The sequence below is a fragment of the Athene noctua genome, chromosome Z (genome assembly GCF_965140245.1).
Source record: "Athene noctua chromosome Z, bAthNoc1.hap1.1, whole genome shotgun sequence".
Classification (NCBI taxonomy): domain Eukaryota; kingdom Metazoa; phylum Chordata; class Aves; order Strigiformes; family Strigidae; genus Athene; species Athene noctua.
The window spans coordinates 83,441,522-83,458,222 of NC_134077.1; the positions used below are offsets into that span (position 1 = coordinate 83,441,522).

Sequence of the window (16,701 nt, forward strand, 5' to 3'; positions counted from 1 at the left end):
CTCTAGCAGCAAGTAAAAATAGATTTAACAATGAATGAGACAAGCTTTTTTTTAATCAGTGTGTTCCAATACTTTTACATACTGAGAGACCTTTATTGGCTTTCGACAAGATGTTGGTACGCTTCTAGGACACGTTTTCAGATACAGTTTTGCTTGAAAAATCATCATTTGCATAGCAGTTTCTGGGGAAATGTGTCTCAGTGTATTTTAATTTTACCTACAGGTTTTGCGGCATGTTGGAAATGGAAGAGAGAGACTGTAGTTTTTAGATTTTGAATAGTGATAGATGAACTTCAGGAAGTGCAGAGAATAGAAGAGCCGGGTAACTTTCTGAAGGAGAGGACTAGCTTTGGGATTGGAGAACTACCATCAGTGAAGAGAGAAGACAGAGGCAGAAGTGAAAGAGGAGACGGAAGGGTTAAAATGACTTTGAGGGAGGAGGGGAAAGAGATAAAGAATTCAAAAGGAGGAGAAATATTTGATTGTACCTTATAGTAGGCGTGGAAGGGAGTCGGCAAGATGAAACTCAGAGAAGTCAAATGTAAGTTCTTCAGCTTAAAATCGTGAACATCCTTGAATTTTCAGAGGAAATGTCATAGAAATTGAGGGAATGGTGTTTATAAAGCTTTCATATCTTTTGGGTGCTGATGATGTCAGAAACATCATGTATACAAGATAATTCCTAGATTTATTTACACACTCACTATGAGAAAGGAGTGCTGAAATGATTTTGGGAGGTTTAAAAGTCTGCTCAGGAGCATGAGGGACTGAAAAAGGAAAGGCGTGGTTTTCAGACACTAACAAAAGGTGCTTAGCAAAGGATTTGCCATCTCTTTTGAGACCACAGAAGAAGGGCAGCAAGTGGGACCTCTTGCATTCTGGACATTTGGAGCTTGTAGCGGTGTTGAGGCTGTGTGAAAGGGAATTGGACTAAGAGAATGTAGACCTCTGGGTAGAATATGGTTGCAGGCCCACTCCTTGGGGTGAGTTCAGTGGAGAAAAAGAAGACTAATTCAGGAAAAAAATTATAGAGGTTATTTTTGTTTCTCTTAATCGTTCCCAGGTCCTCTCATTTCTGTTCTTTGTTTTGTATTTCCCAGTTTTGTTTTGTGCGGGTGTGTGTTTTATTTTGTTACTGGTTTAACTGGAAGTTTCTGGGCTCCTATCACATTAGGGATACAGATCAGAAGTTCTAGCCCTGTAGCAATATTTGCTAATGGATTTAAAACTGGTTAATTAAATACAAAACATAGTCTGGGCTTGATGTCGTTAACTACTTAGAGTGTGGTATATGTCTTTCATACCTAAAGAAGGCTAATGCTTCTGAGAAATGGAAAGACTTGTTTTTATTCCTTAAAGCTGAATGGAGATTCCTGCAACTCTTGTCTAAATATACAGGTTTGTTCTGTGGTTTATTCACCCTTAGAAATCTCAAAAACATGGGCTCTAGAGGTCTGTAAAAGGTAATTGAGCAAAGAAAATCTGCTGCTTAGTAGGCTTTCATTACAGTGCCTTGCAGCTTTGCTCAAACGTTTTACAGATTTGCAAAATTAAAGTAGTTGAAAACTACTGATCTGAATAATATACATTCACTTAGGCTTGGTTACTGAGTATGAAATTATATATAATATCTCCTGTGGAGAGACTAAGGAATGAAACATAAAAAATGCCCTTCACTGCAAGCTTCTAAGGAGGCAGAATGACCAAGAAGATCCAATTTCACAGGTAACACATAACTGAAGTCGGAGGATATCATTTACTGTCCTAAAGCAATCATAGTAAACCTTAAATAATCAAATGTGATTCTACTCTGAAAAGTTATTTTATGAGTAGGAACCTCTTTCTCTTGAGTATTGCCCAAAAGTTTCTTAAAGCTTACTAGAAGCTTGTGTTTCTTTTTGTTCCCTCTTTCCACTTTTCTCAGCACAGATGGGTGATGATCCCAGATGATCCTACCTTGCCTTGCTCCTCAGCAACGAACTCGCCAGCTATTTCTGTCACTTGTGTTTTGTGCTGTTTGTGTACTTGGGACGGTTGCAAATCTGTTATTTGAAACTTGGGTCACACTGTCTCCTACAGAAGGAATTATGACATTGTGATCCACTTAAAGTGATTTTGAAGAGCCATTTTTCCTGATGCAGGAGGTGGCTGATAGCAGCACGTTAGAATTTCTCACAAGGAATGTGTTAACACCCTTGCTGCAAAACCAGCACTAACAGTATTTGTTTATAACCTTCTTATGCCATTTGGTCCCTAAATTCCTCACAAATAGTCTGTCTTTGTTCACATTTTTATCAAGTTCTTATCCCAAGCTGTGAAGGAAGATGAGGGGGTGGAAGCAAAACATATTCTGTGCTGTGACATCTGGAATTGTTGGTTGGGCATATACTGCAGTTGATCTTGGCTATTATACGTATGCTCTAAGCTCTCAATTACTAGGGTTAATAGCAGGGTGGAGTAACTCAGATAAAGCAAACACCTGGATAATATAAAACACGCATAATTTATGCTGTAAGAACAACTTTAGCATATCTGATTCTGAAATAATAGTAAATATACTGTGCAGTGGAGCAGTTAGTTGTCTTTAAATACTACCAGAGAGCAAGCTTGCTGTGAACAGGATATGCTCTAAGTGCTCTGAAGCCAGGTAAGTGGGGAAGCACTAGAACCGGTAAATCAGCAATCTTGAAACTCATGTATGAGTGACTGAGGGTTGATAGAAACAGCCAAACCCATCCTTTTCCGCTTTCAGGAAAAGAGGTGTGAAGGCATGGTTCTTACCCATCTGGGTTTAAGATGTCACAGTCTGGAGTAGTGGCAAATTGAGATGCAGCAAATAGGGAAATTGCAATTTAGGCAAGTCCTAGATGCTGAACAGGTGTTTTCGGAAGAGTGGGTAGGATTTGTTGTTGGTCATAGGTATTAGGAGCCAAGCATAAATCATTCGTATTTAATTTTGACTAGCATCAGCATTTGTGACTGAAGATAATAAAGGAAGTATTGTTTTGTTGCTTATATACTGTGTACTTTGGAAAGTGCTGCTGCTTTTGTCTCCAAGGTTTGTTTTGCTGGTCAACTGTGTTGGTTGCTGGGATAGTACAGCAGAGCAGAATAATTATGACTATGGATGCAGTTCTGAGTCAGCTGTACTTCCAAACTATCACTGAACTTCTTGAGGGCACTCAGTTGAATCTACTTTTTAAAAAAAAAAATAAAAAATCTGTGGAAAATACTTCTAATTTGACCTACTGTGTAGGAACAAATTTTCTAGGAGTCCCAAACACCTGCATACAACATAAATATATAACATTAGTCTCTGAATATTTCATGTTTCTGAAAGTTCTAGTGCTGTTTTTGGTTTTAATATAGCAATAATGCAGCTGTGTGTGCCTGACAGAAAAATTTGAGCATTTGAGTGCTCCTCCAGAGAGCTTAAAATTGAATGCACTGAAAAAAATTTGTGAAAAGTCAAGAAAGAAGTTTTAAGTCCTACCCAGCAAGTCATTCTTTTTTGTCTAAGACAATAAAGAGTGTCCTAGATTTTGTGCAAAGGGCAGTCAGCAGTATGATTAACCTAGACAATCATGACTTGATTTGTCAGAAACATTTAGTGAGGATCCTGAACTTCACAGTCCCAACTACCATATGTGTATGTCTGAGACTGAAATAATTTTAATATCTAAAATGATTACACATCTAATACAATTTTTTAATTAACATTGATTCTAAACCAACACAACCTTTGGGTTGGTCTCATCCAGTTCTTTTAGGGAGTTTCAAAAAGTCAGGTAATTTTGGTCATGGTTATTTCATATTAAAAATAAAATAATATAGTTTAAATATACCCTATTTTTATTTTCTTAAATAATTGTACTAACAGCCTGTTTAAATTTGTAATAGTAGTAAAAAATAAGAATATGTATTTTGATATGCTGTTTGATGATGAGTTGTATTAAAAGTCTGTTCTACTCTTACTAATTCTTATTCCTGTCCCTGCCCCTAATCCTACAGTGATCATAACAAAACACTAACAAAAGCACATACTTTTTCAATTTCATCATAGACTGAAGAAGGGGTACTTCCTTAACCATTTAGTGGATCATGATTGGATAACAAGAGAGGTAGATTTTATTCTGAGCTTTGTCAGTCATGGTAGAAAACTGGGAAGTGAGTCATAAATCTTCTTTTTCCAAGAAATAAAATAAGTTATTACTGTTCAGTTCTTTTATTTATTTGAATAGATTTTAATTCCTTACTTGATTTTTTTAATTTTTAAAAACTAATGAATTCACTAATGTGTGAAACTTGACAGAATTTCACATTACATCGATGCCCAAATTTAAAATATAACATATGAAATTCCTCTCCCCAGCAATTTCAAGCGGTTGTCAAATGAAACTGAATACATGACAATTAATGGGACAACAATGAAAAATCTCGAAATATTGCAGAATCAGGTAAGAACAAATGTAATTTTTTTTTTTTAATAAATGCTGAGATTTTCACAACTGTTTGACATACTGTTCCCAATGACGTTAGTTACGTTTGCAAATCTCACCCAGAAGGTTTGAATTATTTTAGATGGGATCGTCTGAATGAGGATTACATTTTCAGAGGCATAAATGAAGGTTAATCTGTGCTGGTTTTTAGTATGAGTTAGGAACCTTCTTGCACTTTCACTAGCAAAGAACTTTCCTAAAGTTTAAATTCTTGAGGAACTGCAGTCAAGTGATATTTTCTGGCTAAAGGAAGAACGTACTTAAGTATCTTATGACTATCGGAAGTACTTTATGTAAGGTATTGTAGGCGAAAAAGATAGGTAAACAAACATGTAGTTGCCATGCCTTAAAGCCTAAACAGAATGTTTAAGTACTTTGGTGAAGATCCTTTCACTGCATTGTTGATGTTTCAGTTAAAAATAGTGACACTTTCTATTATTTTAGACTGATATGAAAACAAGAGGAAGCCTACTCTGGGTCTTGGATCATACTAAAACTTCCTTTGGACGTCGGAGATTGAAGAAATGGGTAACTCAGCCCCTCATGAAATCCAGGTGAGATAGTTCTTTACCTTGGGCTAAATTTGTATCATAAAATTATGATGTTGAGTAGACCCAAGGTCGTTATTTTTCCTGGAGACCTGAGACCCACAGTAGAGTTTAGATAGGAAATGATACAGTAGAAGATGTGGACATTATACATAGGTTTGGAAGTGCTGAATTGCTCTTTGTGCACAGAGCACTTTGGGCACAGAGTATCTAAGTAGTTGGAGTAGCCGATTTGGAGCAAGTTAGAAATCCCTATGCAGAAATCAGATTGGGGTCCATTCTAATTGAGTATCCTTTTTCAAACAATGGATGAGAGGAATACCTGATACTGGAGGACGATTTATTTTTAAATTTGCCAATTAGTGTTTGATGTCTTTCTCACTTCACAAATATTTGTATTCTTAATGTATTTAATTTGTTCTAAAGTAGCTGTGGATATTTCTGTTATACCTGTGTGCAATGTATTGCATATGGAAGTATTTCTTTTTTAGTCCTGAAATGTGGTGATTGTTTGGTCACTTGTGTTTTGAGCTATACTTTATTTATTAATGCTTTATTTTGTATATTTATCATGCTTGGTTATACTTGTCTCTGTCTTGAAAGGGACTCCATCTTTTCTGATTTCTCTTTGCAGGCTTAATTGGAGTGTTGTACTTGAGTATGTAGTAAATAACAGTATTGAGTCCATGGAATGCTTGTTGCCTGCTTTTAAGGTTTTGAATCTATGCCTTTGAATGTGCATTCCCTGGGCATTGTCAATGTAGAGTTTACTCAACTGTCATTTTTTTCACTTTAGCTATAGCATACAGAAAATCCTTTTGGTTTGGTTGTCTATTTCGTCTGGTTTACTTTTGTAAGGATGTTAAACAGTCTTAATTTTTATTAATTTTTAAGTTTTAAATAGTGAGGTATACCAATGCTTTAGTGTCTTGCTGTTCTTGGTAATTTACAAATGTTTCTACAGAAGCATTTTTTTTTTCTCAACCAATTTTTAATATGTTAAAGCACTACACTTCTGAAGTATCATTGCTTAGTTTTCTTATTAGCCTTTTTGTAAGGATCTTTTCTCAGTAGTGTAGTAAAAGTACGTAACTTTTTTTCCCTCCTGTTTTGTTAATTTAGAATATTTGAGACATTTTTCATTTGTAGGAGCCATACTGGTTAGACTGTTTTATGCCACAGTTTCTGTCAGGGATTTAAGAGGATGATCTCAGTATGTCTCTTTTTAAAAAATTCTTTTGATAATAGCTTTTATATATCATACCCACTTTAAAAAGGCTTTTGATGTAACCATCCTAAGTAGTATTAGACCTTATGGAAGTTGACTATGTGCCTGGTGTTCACCTTAGAAGCATATAGATAGAATTTCTGGGCCACTTTACAGGAACAAGTTGAAATAAATCAGTTTATTTCTTTTCAGGCTCTTAAGGCACCTTACAAGTACCTTTTGGGAATTACTTGTAAAGTTGTCAGATGGGGGAGCCAGAGCACAGGCTCTGGTCTGGTGTCGAGGCAGCACTGAGGATGAGGACCTGAAAAGGAGTGCTTCTAACCATTTTGCTCCCAAATGGTCATACATGTGATGCAGGAGGTGAAATATCATTCAACAATAAATAGATAGAGTTCTTAACCTGAATAGAGAGGATAGAAAACTGCTTGCTTGGGGACTGCAGGCCATCTTTCTTAACCAATAAACTTAGTTTTAGTTCTCTCTTGTCTCAGTGACAGAACCAGCTTTACAAGTTTGCAATTTTGGCTTCTTCTCTTTCTCCTCAGCTCTTTGCTACTTCTAGAGATTGATACTTACCTTTTTCAGCCTTATTTCTCAGTATGGAAGAAGGTTCCATGGTTGGAGATGACAGTACCCTGCAGCTGAAACTAAACAAGCTATTTTGTTTATGTGTATTTCTCCCTTTCTGACTCTTAACTTGTAATTTCACGTACTTAGTGCATCAGACATTCAGCAGTATTGTTTCCGGTAATGCACACAAATGCACTTAGAGAACATTCTGTAACTGTAATTCACCTGTGCCTCCTGGGTTGACATTTTCAAAGGAAGTTAAGATTTTTGTACTGCATCTTTTCCAGTCAGTGGGTAGGTGCATTTCCCTTGGTGTATCAAAAAGTGAGAGGGTGTAATTACTGCTTTATGCCTTACAGTTGAAAATCACTTGGGTTGATGACTACATTTCCAGGGGAGAAACCATACACTGGGTTGAATAAAGGTAGAATGTTTACAGACATCTCATTTGGGCAAGCTTGAAGGTACCCATTAGATCATAGGTGATGTAATACATTTAGAGACATAGAAGAAAGTTTTAACCATTAGACATGTGTGATTTTGGAAAAAAAAAAAAAAAAAAGAAAGCTTAACCAAGGAAAGTGTAATGCCCTCACTTATTCATGTGGGTATACAAACCTGATGGGGTAAGAATGTATGAGTCATTGAGGACTGAGCTTTTTAGGAGGAATCGGGAAAATCATTGGGTTTTGTAGGAGTTACGTCTTTGCGGATTACAGAACTCTTATCTTGCCTTGTCTCTCTTGCCTTTGAAATGTAAGTTCCATCCAGTGCCTTTCTTGCCTAACTTTTGTAAGGGGAGTGGAAAAAAAAGGAAATAGAAAGCTGAGGCAGTTGGAACATTTTTGACTGAATGAAAACATGCTGTTTCCTTGTCAAGCAATGGAGTTTCCACAGCAGAAAGAGTAGAGCTGTGTATTACCATACTCAAGAGCAAAAGGGCTAAGGACTGGTCCTGGGATACAGTGTTGTAACAAAATGTGATCTTGGTGTCTTTGTATGTGTGCAACATTTAAAAATAATTTCTTTCCTAATGCAAAATTAATCTCAGAATCTCTGCAGTTGATGTGAAGCAGTCACTTCTTTTTCAATAGCTACAGGAAAAGGAGAAAGATAAGCTTAACATAGGCCTGGCTAAGTAAACCTGGATCTGATTTTCATCTTTCTTACTTTGTTATTGTATATTATGGATATGTTGGCCTATGGTGGTGGTATAAAAGAAAGTGCAAGGAAGTTGTTGCCCTGCACAAAATGTGTATTTCCTTGTCTCTGTTATATCAATGGTTACTCCCTCCCACCCTCATCTTTGCATCTGCCTTTCCTGTTCCCTAAGTGTAATGACTGGCTCCAAGCTACAGCAATGCTGCTTGTCCAATCTGGGGTCCAAACAGAATAGACAACTGTGGAACAAATATTGCATCCTTTTCTCACCGGGTATTATCTGTCTCTGTACCTTGCTCAGCTGCTGATTCTTGCACAATTTTAAGGAAATTTGTTTCCTTGAGATCAAACACTTTCCTTGATCTTGTCAAGGTTGGCTGGAATTGAACAAAGAGTTCAAAACCGAAAAAGGCAGATGAGTAGCCCAATTGAATGGAGGTTTATTATTTCCATATTAGATCAGGCTGTAAAGCAAATAAAACTGTAACTAGGTGCTCAAAGTAGAACTTGAGATAAACGATGGATGTATCATACTGAGCAATTTATAGCCACTGTAGGGGAACGTGTAGAATTCCATTCCTGTGCAGGGAACTCTATGGTCTGTATGTATAGAAAGTATTGCATAAGAGAGATTATTTTTTCACCCCCCAGACTATTCCTGGAGAGATAGAATATCTTTTTAATATCAGTGGGCGGATATCATGAAGTGTCATTTCTAGTACTGTAGCCAGGGAGAGGGTAGAGACTTTCCTATCTAAGTGGAAGATAACCTGGATAATGATGGTGTTTGCCTTTGCAGAAGTGCTTAGTTTATGAGCTGGAAGAGCATCTACTGCAAAATTTTAAAAGCTTAGGTGTGGGGAGCAAATAACTGGAAGTGATAAAATGTTTGGTGTCTGTGTGACATGAATGTATTAGTTTGTACAATGCCCTGTCTTTGGGGTGATATCTACTGTTTTTTGAGGATGTTCACATGGTTGAAGTAGCTTAAACAGATTGAGTGATACACAAGTACCTAAACTGTATGTCTTTAGTATTCTGTTGACTCCCTTAGTTTTTTAGTATGTTATGTATGATGTGCAGAAGTTAATGTAATGAGGTTACTGATAAGATTAGGGAGAGCAGAATGCCCTAAACCTAGAGTTCACAAGTCATGCAACTTCCAGCATGGAAAGCTTGCTCAAGACTGGAGTGAATAGGCTTTGCACTTGTCAGACTGTGTTGAAATAGGAAACACCTGCACACACAACCTCACATCAGTGTTTTGGGGATACGTATGTAAGTTCTGGTGTACTGCAAGCCTCAGAATATGCTTAAGTGTACTGGCGTAAAAGTAAAGCAAAAAATTAAAAGCATCTAACATAACATCATGTGCTACAGGAAGAGAGTGGTGATGATCAAGGGTTTGGACCTCTGCCTTAATAGAGAACTTCTGAGATAAAAATGGGCACCTGGAGGCCCAAGGTCCCTCCTTCTGCTTTCTTTGTGGACCATGAGCCAGTGGCAAGGTGTAGCCAGCACAAGGCTCAGTGTTTTGTCATTGCTTCCTCTCAGTGTGCTGCCGTGACCAGCACCCTGCTGGTATCTCTGCTGCTAGGCTGGTACAAAAAAACTGGGGACAGAGGATTTTGTCTTAATTCTTCCAGACCATAAGTAGAAGTTCAGAAGCATGGAATGAATTAATTTAAAAGTATTTCAGACTACATCAAATACATAGTGACAGAGCTTCTTTCTGGGTGCCAAAAGGGGTATCAGCAAATCAAACACTTAAAGCCTCGTTAGCATGAGCTCACCTTTTTGGCCCCAGATTCACCCCAACCTTTCAGTGTATTTCAGCTTTACTATGAAGTGGTTCATGTTCTTGTTGCCAAGGCACACTGTTTGCCCAAAGTGAATATGGGACTTCAGCAATTGGAACTCTGTGTAGTTTCTTGCCTGTATTTATTTGTAGTCAATTTATATTCATTTGATTTTTTCTAGTTAAAACTGATGTTTAAATCTCAAGGAAGGAGATTAGCAGAATAGTATGTATTTATAGAGAGTTTTCAAAAACATTTTAACCTGTGGTTTGCAGGCTAGAGAAACCAAATTTTTAATTACCCCTCAAAAATAGGATTTCCATTTTTCTTCCTGTAATTATAATGGCCTTTGTGCCCCATTTCTTCCAGTTCTGGATGAGATGATGCTTTTATTGAGGCTGAATCAAAGCCTTGTAGAACAGTATTAATAATTACTATAAGTCTGAATGTATTTTGCCTACAAGAGCATAGAATGACTGTAGCTTTTGCAAATGCAGAACTTTGCAGTTCAGAACTGCAGACTCTTACTTATCTACCTCTGAAGAAGAGAGAGAGTGTAAATTGGTGTTGCTAATGAAACATGACTTTCATTTGGAGGATATGTAATGTAAAACTGGAAAGATGAGGGTCCCTCCGTAGCTATGCTGGCAGTGACATGTCTGTCTTAATACAAAAACAGCTTATTCTAAATCATCTCACTTTGGATATATTGAGTGCTGTTTTACTTATCCTTTTGTATAGAAAGTACAGTCCTAAAGGAAACTTTCAAGTTTGACTTTGTCCTTGTTTCCATAATTAAGATATCTGGGCAGTAAAACAAACTACTTAAAGGTCTTTTCTTAATTCAGAGTTAAACTGGGTGCCATTTGATACCACCATCATCCAGAGCAGGATTAGAATGTTATTTTGCAACAGTGATTTAGGAATAAAATCCATACATTTTACAGCAGAACTTCATGGGCCAAATTTTCCTCCTAAGAATAAAGATTTTATAGCATCAGTGGCAATATAAAATTCACAAATACAGGTTACAGCATATGCCTGAGATCTCAAAATTGTTGCAGTAAAGAAAAAGATTGCAGTATCATCACATGTATTCATTCATTTTTGATAGCTGTGTTTTGGTACCAGTGAATGCTGTGTCTAACTCCTTATAAATGTAGTAATCAGGCATTCATTCATGTTGGCTAAAGTAGCTAATGGTTCTCTTTTTTGGCACAAATAGCTGAAATATATTGTGTGTGAACATAAACAAAAGTGTTTGATTACCATTTGCATATTTTATACATTCTTTTAACAGATGTGAAGACAAAGTTTATAGTACTTGTATACTGCTGTGAAGTATTTGAGATCCATTCAGGAATATTGTTTTCTCATGGCTGCGTGTTTATTTAGGGGAACATTGGATCTCACTGGAAGGGTATGAGACATGAGGAGTTTTGAGAATAAGTTACTCTGTTTCTCCTGCATTGTAAAAACAGGTGAACAGATCCAGAAGATGTCTAATTTTTTCACGTTTAACTTATATCATAATTACTGTGGTGAAATTTAATTACCCTTGTTTGTACTTTTTCATTGTGGCTAATGCATAAAATTATAGTGGTTACAGCACAATTCAGCAATTCAGATTTGTCCCATAAAGTTAGCTAGATTCTAGGTTAGCCACTTAAATAAAAAAATGCAGAGATAGAATGTTTTTTTGTTTGCTTGTTCTTTAAAAAGACATATAATGTTTATTGACTGCATAGTGCTAACTGCACCACAGCTTTGGGTTTTGATGGCATTAATTGTTATGAAAGAGAGTGGTCTAAAGCAGAAAACACTCTACTGTTTAACATGGCCTTAATCAACTCATATAAAGTCTTTGTAAGCAGTGTTCTGAAGGATGATCAAGAAAAAAACAAAATGTGTGAGACAAAATATAATTCAACAGAAGTCAGAATAACTTTCACCTTGCCTGTGTTTTGAAAGTAGCTGGGATCAGAGGAGGGTATGAGAACAGGGCAACTGGGTAATGTTACCTCCCCAGAGCACTCTACCAGCTTGCAGTTTGCAGTTAGGGGATTTCCTTAGGCACAGCTGATCCCCATATGCATCTTGCATTTTCTCAATGTTTGAGTAATACATTTTCTTTCTTTGGAATGCTGTAGTTAGGCAGGAGGCTGCTAGGCTTTGATCTACATAATATAGCTCATGGAAAGCAACTTTTGTTATTTCATACCCTTCATTATATTTTTTCAGGTGTTGAATTCTTGTGACTGGTAGTTTTCACATATCACTCTGGTCTCTAAACAGATTTAATACAATGAATTTCGATTTTATATATTCATTGTAGTTGAGCTATGTCCTTACGATGAATGAACTCATACTTTGTGCATTTATCAAAAGTTAAGAGATTTCTAATAAATGTGTATTTATTTACCTCATAAAAATAAAACCTTATATGACTGAAAATTTTATGTGGTTCTTATATAGCAGTTACATTATCAATTTTGTTCTGCTTTAAATATAATGATATATTATCATATCTAAAAATGTTAGGTTTGCTTCACTGTTTGAGAGAGCAGCAGCAGATCTGTTAGCACAGTAGCAACCGACAATCCTGCTTAGATTGTTATGATGTTCAGATGTTATCTGCTGCCTTCTGCTTTGTCAAAATAATTTTTAGTGCAGGATTCAAATACTTTAATATTTGGTAATTTTCTGTATTGTTCACATATCTGGCGGCAGAATAATACAGGGGGAGTATCTTAGTAGTTCTTATAAATGACTAGAATAAAAAATTCTGCAGTTAGATTTTGTTATGTTTAAATACATTGCAAAGTGATTTTATTATTGTATTAATGATGCTATTCTTAGATGGAGACTACGGCAGAAATAAGTATATTGCTTTTAGTCTGCTGACTTACGTTACATTATTTCATGAAAGATTGTTTGGAAGATTGGATAGAGCTCAGATTGCTGACATGTTTCATACAGATTGGAAAGAATAGGCTAATATTACACTTAAATAGAGAATGAAGTAGTAGCCAGTTTATAAAATGTGTGACAATTTCTTAGCATAAGCTTCCCTGTGTAATGTTAGATTCAAATTTTCTAGTGGTGGAATTTTTTTTGAGATCATGGTGAGATTAGAAACCTCAAACCGTACATCTGATGTACTGAATAACTGTGCACTGCAGAACAAATAATCTTCTGAGGTGGTTTAACAACTGATCAATATAATGTATTGGTGCTCAACAAAATGTTTATTAGTTTAAATGTAAATATTTAAAGTTTAAAAGCATACTTTGAAATTCATCTGCCTCGTTTTGTCAACTCTGTTCTCTGTCCTTCCTTCCTCACAGATGTGGAGTTTTACATAATTCTTCACTGTACTTTATGGCTTTTGAAATAGGAATAGCTACTATGTTTTGTTTACAGGTGGAAAAATGGGTCATTTGATACTCGATGCCATTTTCCTGACCCTTTCTTATTTGTAGGATTAAAGCAGAAAAACTGTATGGATACTTAGATTACTGGAGCTACAGTAACATAGCCATATGTGAGGATGATTAAAGTGCAGATTAAGCTTTGAAAAGAGGAGTTTTTTTAATATCTGCATCTATTTTACGTATTACTGTATGTTTTCAGTTGGCCACATAGATACAATCATGCTGTTTAAATTAAGTGACAGTGTTCTGGAACAGAATTCTGCTGCTTAGACTGCTTTTTATAATAAAAATGCAGATTATTTTCTTCTTTAAGGTACATTTGTTTATAATTTAACAGTTCAGTACTCCTTCATGTAGAGGAGTGTTCCAGGGTCTCAAATACAGCAAATTTTAATCATTCTCCATGAAAATGTAATTGTGGCTAATGATACTGACCTTTCAGAATTTCAGTGTAACTGTTTGCTAGCTTCAGAGGTGTGTACTCAGGATATTTTATTACTTTGTCACTGATACTAACACTTCTCAATTTCCTCTCCATTATCCAACTGTAGTTCAGAGCGCCTCACTAATTGATGTACAAAGCTTAAATCTCTGCTATCTTGAATACACTGTGTGGATGCCAACAGCTTGCTCTCTGGTTATTTGGTTGCGTAACTTTTAGTAACCCTGCCAGTCTACACCAGATACGTGATTGTGGCTCTTAAGAATCGGATTTAAAGCTCAGATGTGTTCTGTGCTGAAAACAGTCCCTATAGGTCTGAGCAGTTGCACTGATGGTAGCTGTTGTCAGCTGCTTACAGGTTGCCTGACTGCCCAGAGGAATGTGAGAAATGTTTAATTTTGAGCATTTGGCATTGCTGGATGAGTAGAACAGTGGTGGGGAAGAAGGTGGTAGGTACTCTTGCAATCTGCAATAGGGCTGCTAAGCAGAGCCTGCAATGTCTGACACTTCTGTTTTCCTCAAGCTAGAAAGAAGCAGTCTTTCAGGACAGCGGCCTATTTTGTGTGCTGTGTGTGATTGTAGGGTCTGCTGTCCAGTTTAGAGATAAGAATAACTTCCCAAGATGCCTGGGGTCAAGACAGCAGAAACTCTGCCCCAGTTTGTACAGTGGCTGTGGAGGAGTGCATCTACCTGCACACCAGGTAGATGGTGGCAGGTGGGGCACTGCAAATCCTGGTTGTTGTACAACAGGATTTGGGAATGAATATATGACATTTGTGGCAGATGAGGGGATGGTTTTGCTGTTTTAGTATAAAGCTGTATGTCACTGAAAAATTCTGGGTGCTTAAACGCCACTAGATTGATGTGTATTTGAGTGTGCATCCAGTCATTAAGTTCTCCTTTTCACATACAGTATAATAAAATTTTAAGGGCTCTTAGATTTAGCTGTCTTCAGGGCCAGAGGCCTCTGCCAGTCTGTTGTAATGTCTTTAACCTGTGGAGCCGCCTAATTTTGTTCATTTCCTGATGTATAGTATTTGTTAGAAGCTACAGTGACAAGTGGCATGGCAGTTCTGCAATAAAACCCACGGGCAAGACAGGCAGTCTTCCTTGAAATCTTACATTTTGACTGCATCCTTACTTGTCATCCCTCTGTTCTGGCTGAGCTATAAGCATCTTGTTGGTCCATGAGAACAGATGTGGGCTGGGCTGTGCTTGCCTTGCACATGCTTGGCTAGTATATGAAGTGTTGGTATCAAAAGCCTGCCTGCAAGGGTGGATCGACACATATATAGCAGTGTGGGGATTTTTGAACTTGCTTGTCTCAGGAGGAGAATGTTGTGATAAGGCTTAGTTGTCATTCTGGGAGAAAACATGAGGATTTTAAAATAAGTACTGGGATGTCTTGAGAATTTTTAGTTTCTTGGAACATCGTGTTTCAGATTCAACCTTACTTGCCGGAAACTTTCTGAATGCTGGCTAAAGCCTTCCAGCATGCCGGTACCTGCAGAGCATGCCCAGCAGCACAGTGGTGGGGGACTCTGGGGAGACATATGTTTTGGAACAGATGTTTTTTGTCGTAAAACCTCAGCAAATCTTAGCACAGCTTTCATCTAGTTGACTCTGTTTTGTAGTACACACAGTTACCTCAGAGATAAAGCCTGAACATGGAAAAGCTACATTGTGCTATTCAGCTTTGACACATCTCGTCTACTGCTGTCTTACAGTGAGCTAGCTACCTTTCACTCGTTTCCTTCAGGCTGCACGCGCTGATGGGGCTTTTGTTCGCTAGCTCCCAAAGATAAAGTCTTAACCTGTCTGTTTCAGATATACCCATATACCCCTAAATCTCAGTCTTTTCCCAGAAAGCAGCATTGAGGCAATTTGGCTGCACAAAAAGCAGAAATGGAGTTTGCCGTAGCTCTGCAATCTACATCCAGTTCATGGCTGTATTGGAAATTGTAGCTGTGCCATTAGCAGCAGTGTAGTCTCAGGTGAACCTTGACAGTTGGTTGTCCACTTTAAAGCCCTCTTCTGACAGTGACCATAAGAATATGATTGTAAGGAACGTGCAAATAACTATAGAATTGTTTCTTCACATAAAAAGTTTTTCCTCATTGACTGACTTCAATCCTGAAATACAGAAATTAATGTTACAGGTTTTGAAAAATAAAAAAGAAGCCAAAACCTCGACATGGTTCTGACTTGTGTAATTACCAGTTGCTGGTCTGGATCAAAAGTAGAGGGGCAAAATAGTAACCCATATCTATACCCTGTTGGAATAAAATATGCTACAGAGTTCAAATGTAAACTACCCCTACCCCTTCCCCAGGTACCTGTCTGCAAATTTAGGGTTGGATATTCAGGATTCAGTGTTGCTCATGTTATGTACCCCTAGAAAAACGTGCAGACATGGGCACTGTATATTTGGCTGTTTTGAGCATAGAGAGAGGATAATAAGCTTATATCCAGGATCTTGCTTGCATCTTGAATGAAAGCCCCAAGATTTTCTGCATTTCTTAATGGTTCTACTTACTTACTCATGACAATGTGTGGCCTTAGTCAAGGTTTAAAAAAACCCCAAACAACAAAAGCAAAACAAACCAAAGGAAAAAGTTCACTAGGTATATGCCTTCCCCTCAGAAAAGTTTTATTTATTGATCTTATGATTATTTTTTTACAGTGAAATAAATGCCCGACTTGATGCTGTGTCTGAAATTCTACTGTCAGAATCCAGTGTGTTTGGTCAGATTCAAAATCTTCTTTGTAAGCTGCCAGATATAGAGAGAGGCCTCTGCAGTGTTTTTCACAAAAAGGTATACCCATAATTACCCTAATTTATTATTTTCTAAATGGCATCATTCTTTCTTAATGTACTACTATAGTTTTTGCATGTTTGTTTAAAAATATATTATTCTTAGCAAAACTGAGGCTGAAATAATAATGGAATGCAAGTTTATAAAATTTTTCTTTGCCTTATGGTAGAATCTTATTTTATTTCTTGTCAGTGATATGTT

The 16,701-nt window shown here is 37.0% G+C and overlaps 1 protein-coding gene across 1 annotated transcript in view; it reads left to right on the top strand.

The window, feature by feature from the left end:
• MSH3 (mutS homolog 3) overlaps window positions 1-16,701 on the top strand; it is a 124,649-nt gene that overhangs the window by 49,547 nt on the left and 58,401 nt on the right. Inside the window, exons 11-13 of the mRNA XM_074931461.1 lie at window positions 4,373-4,457; window positions 4,944-5,053; window positions 16,368-16,500. Coding sequence (XP_074787562.1) covers window positions 4,373-4,457; window positions 4,944-5,053; window positions 16,368-16,500 — 328 coding nt within the window. The remainder of the gene's footprint in view (window positions 1-4,372; window positions 4,458-4,943; window positions 5,054-16,367; window positions 16,501-16,701) is intronic.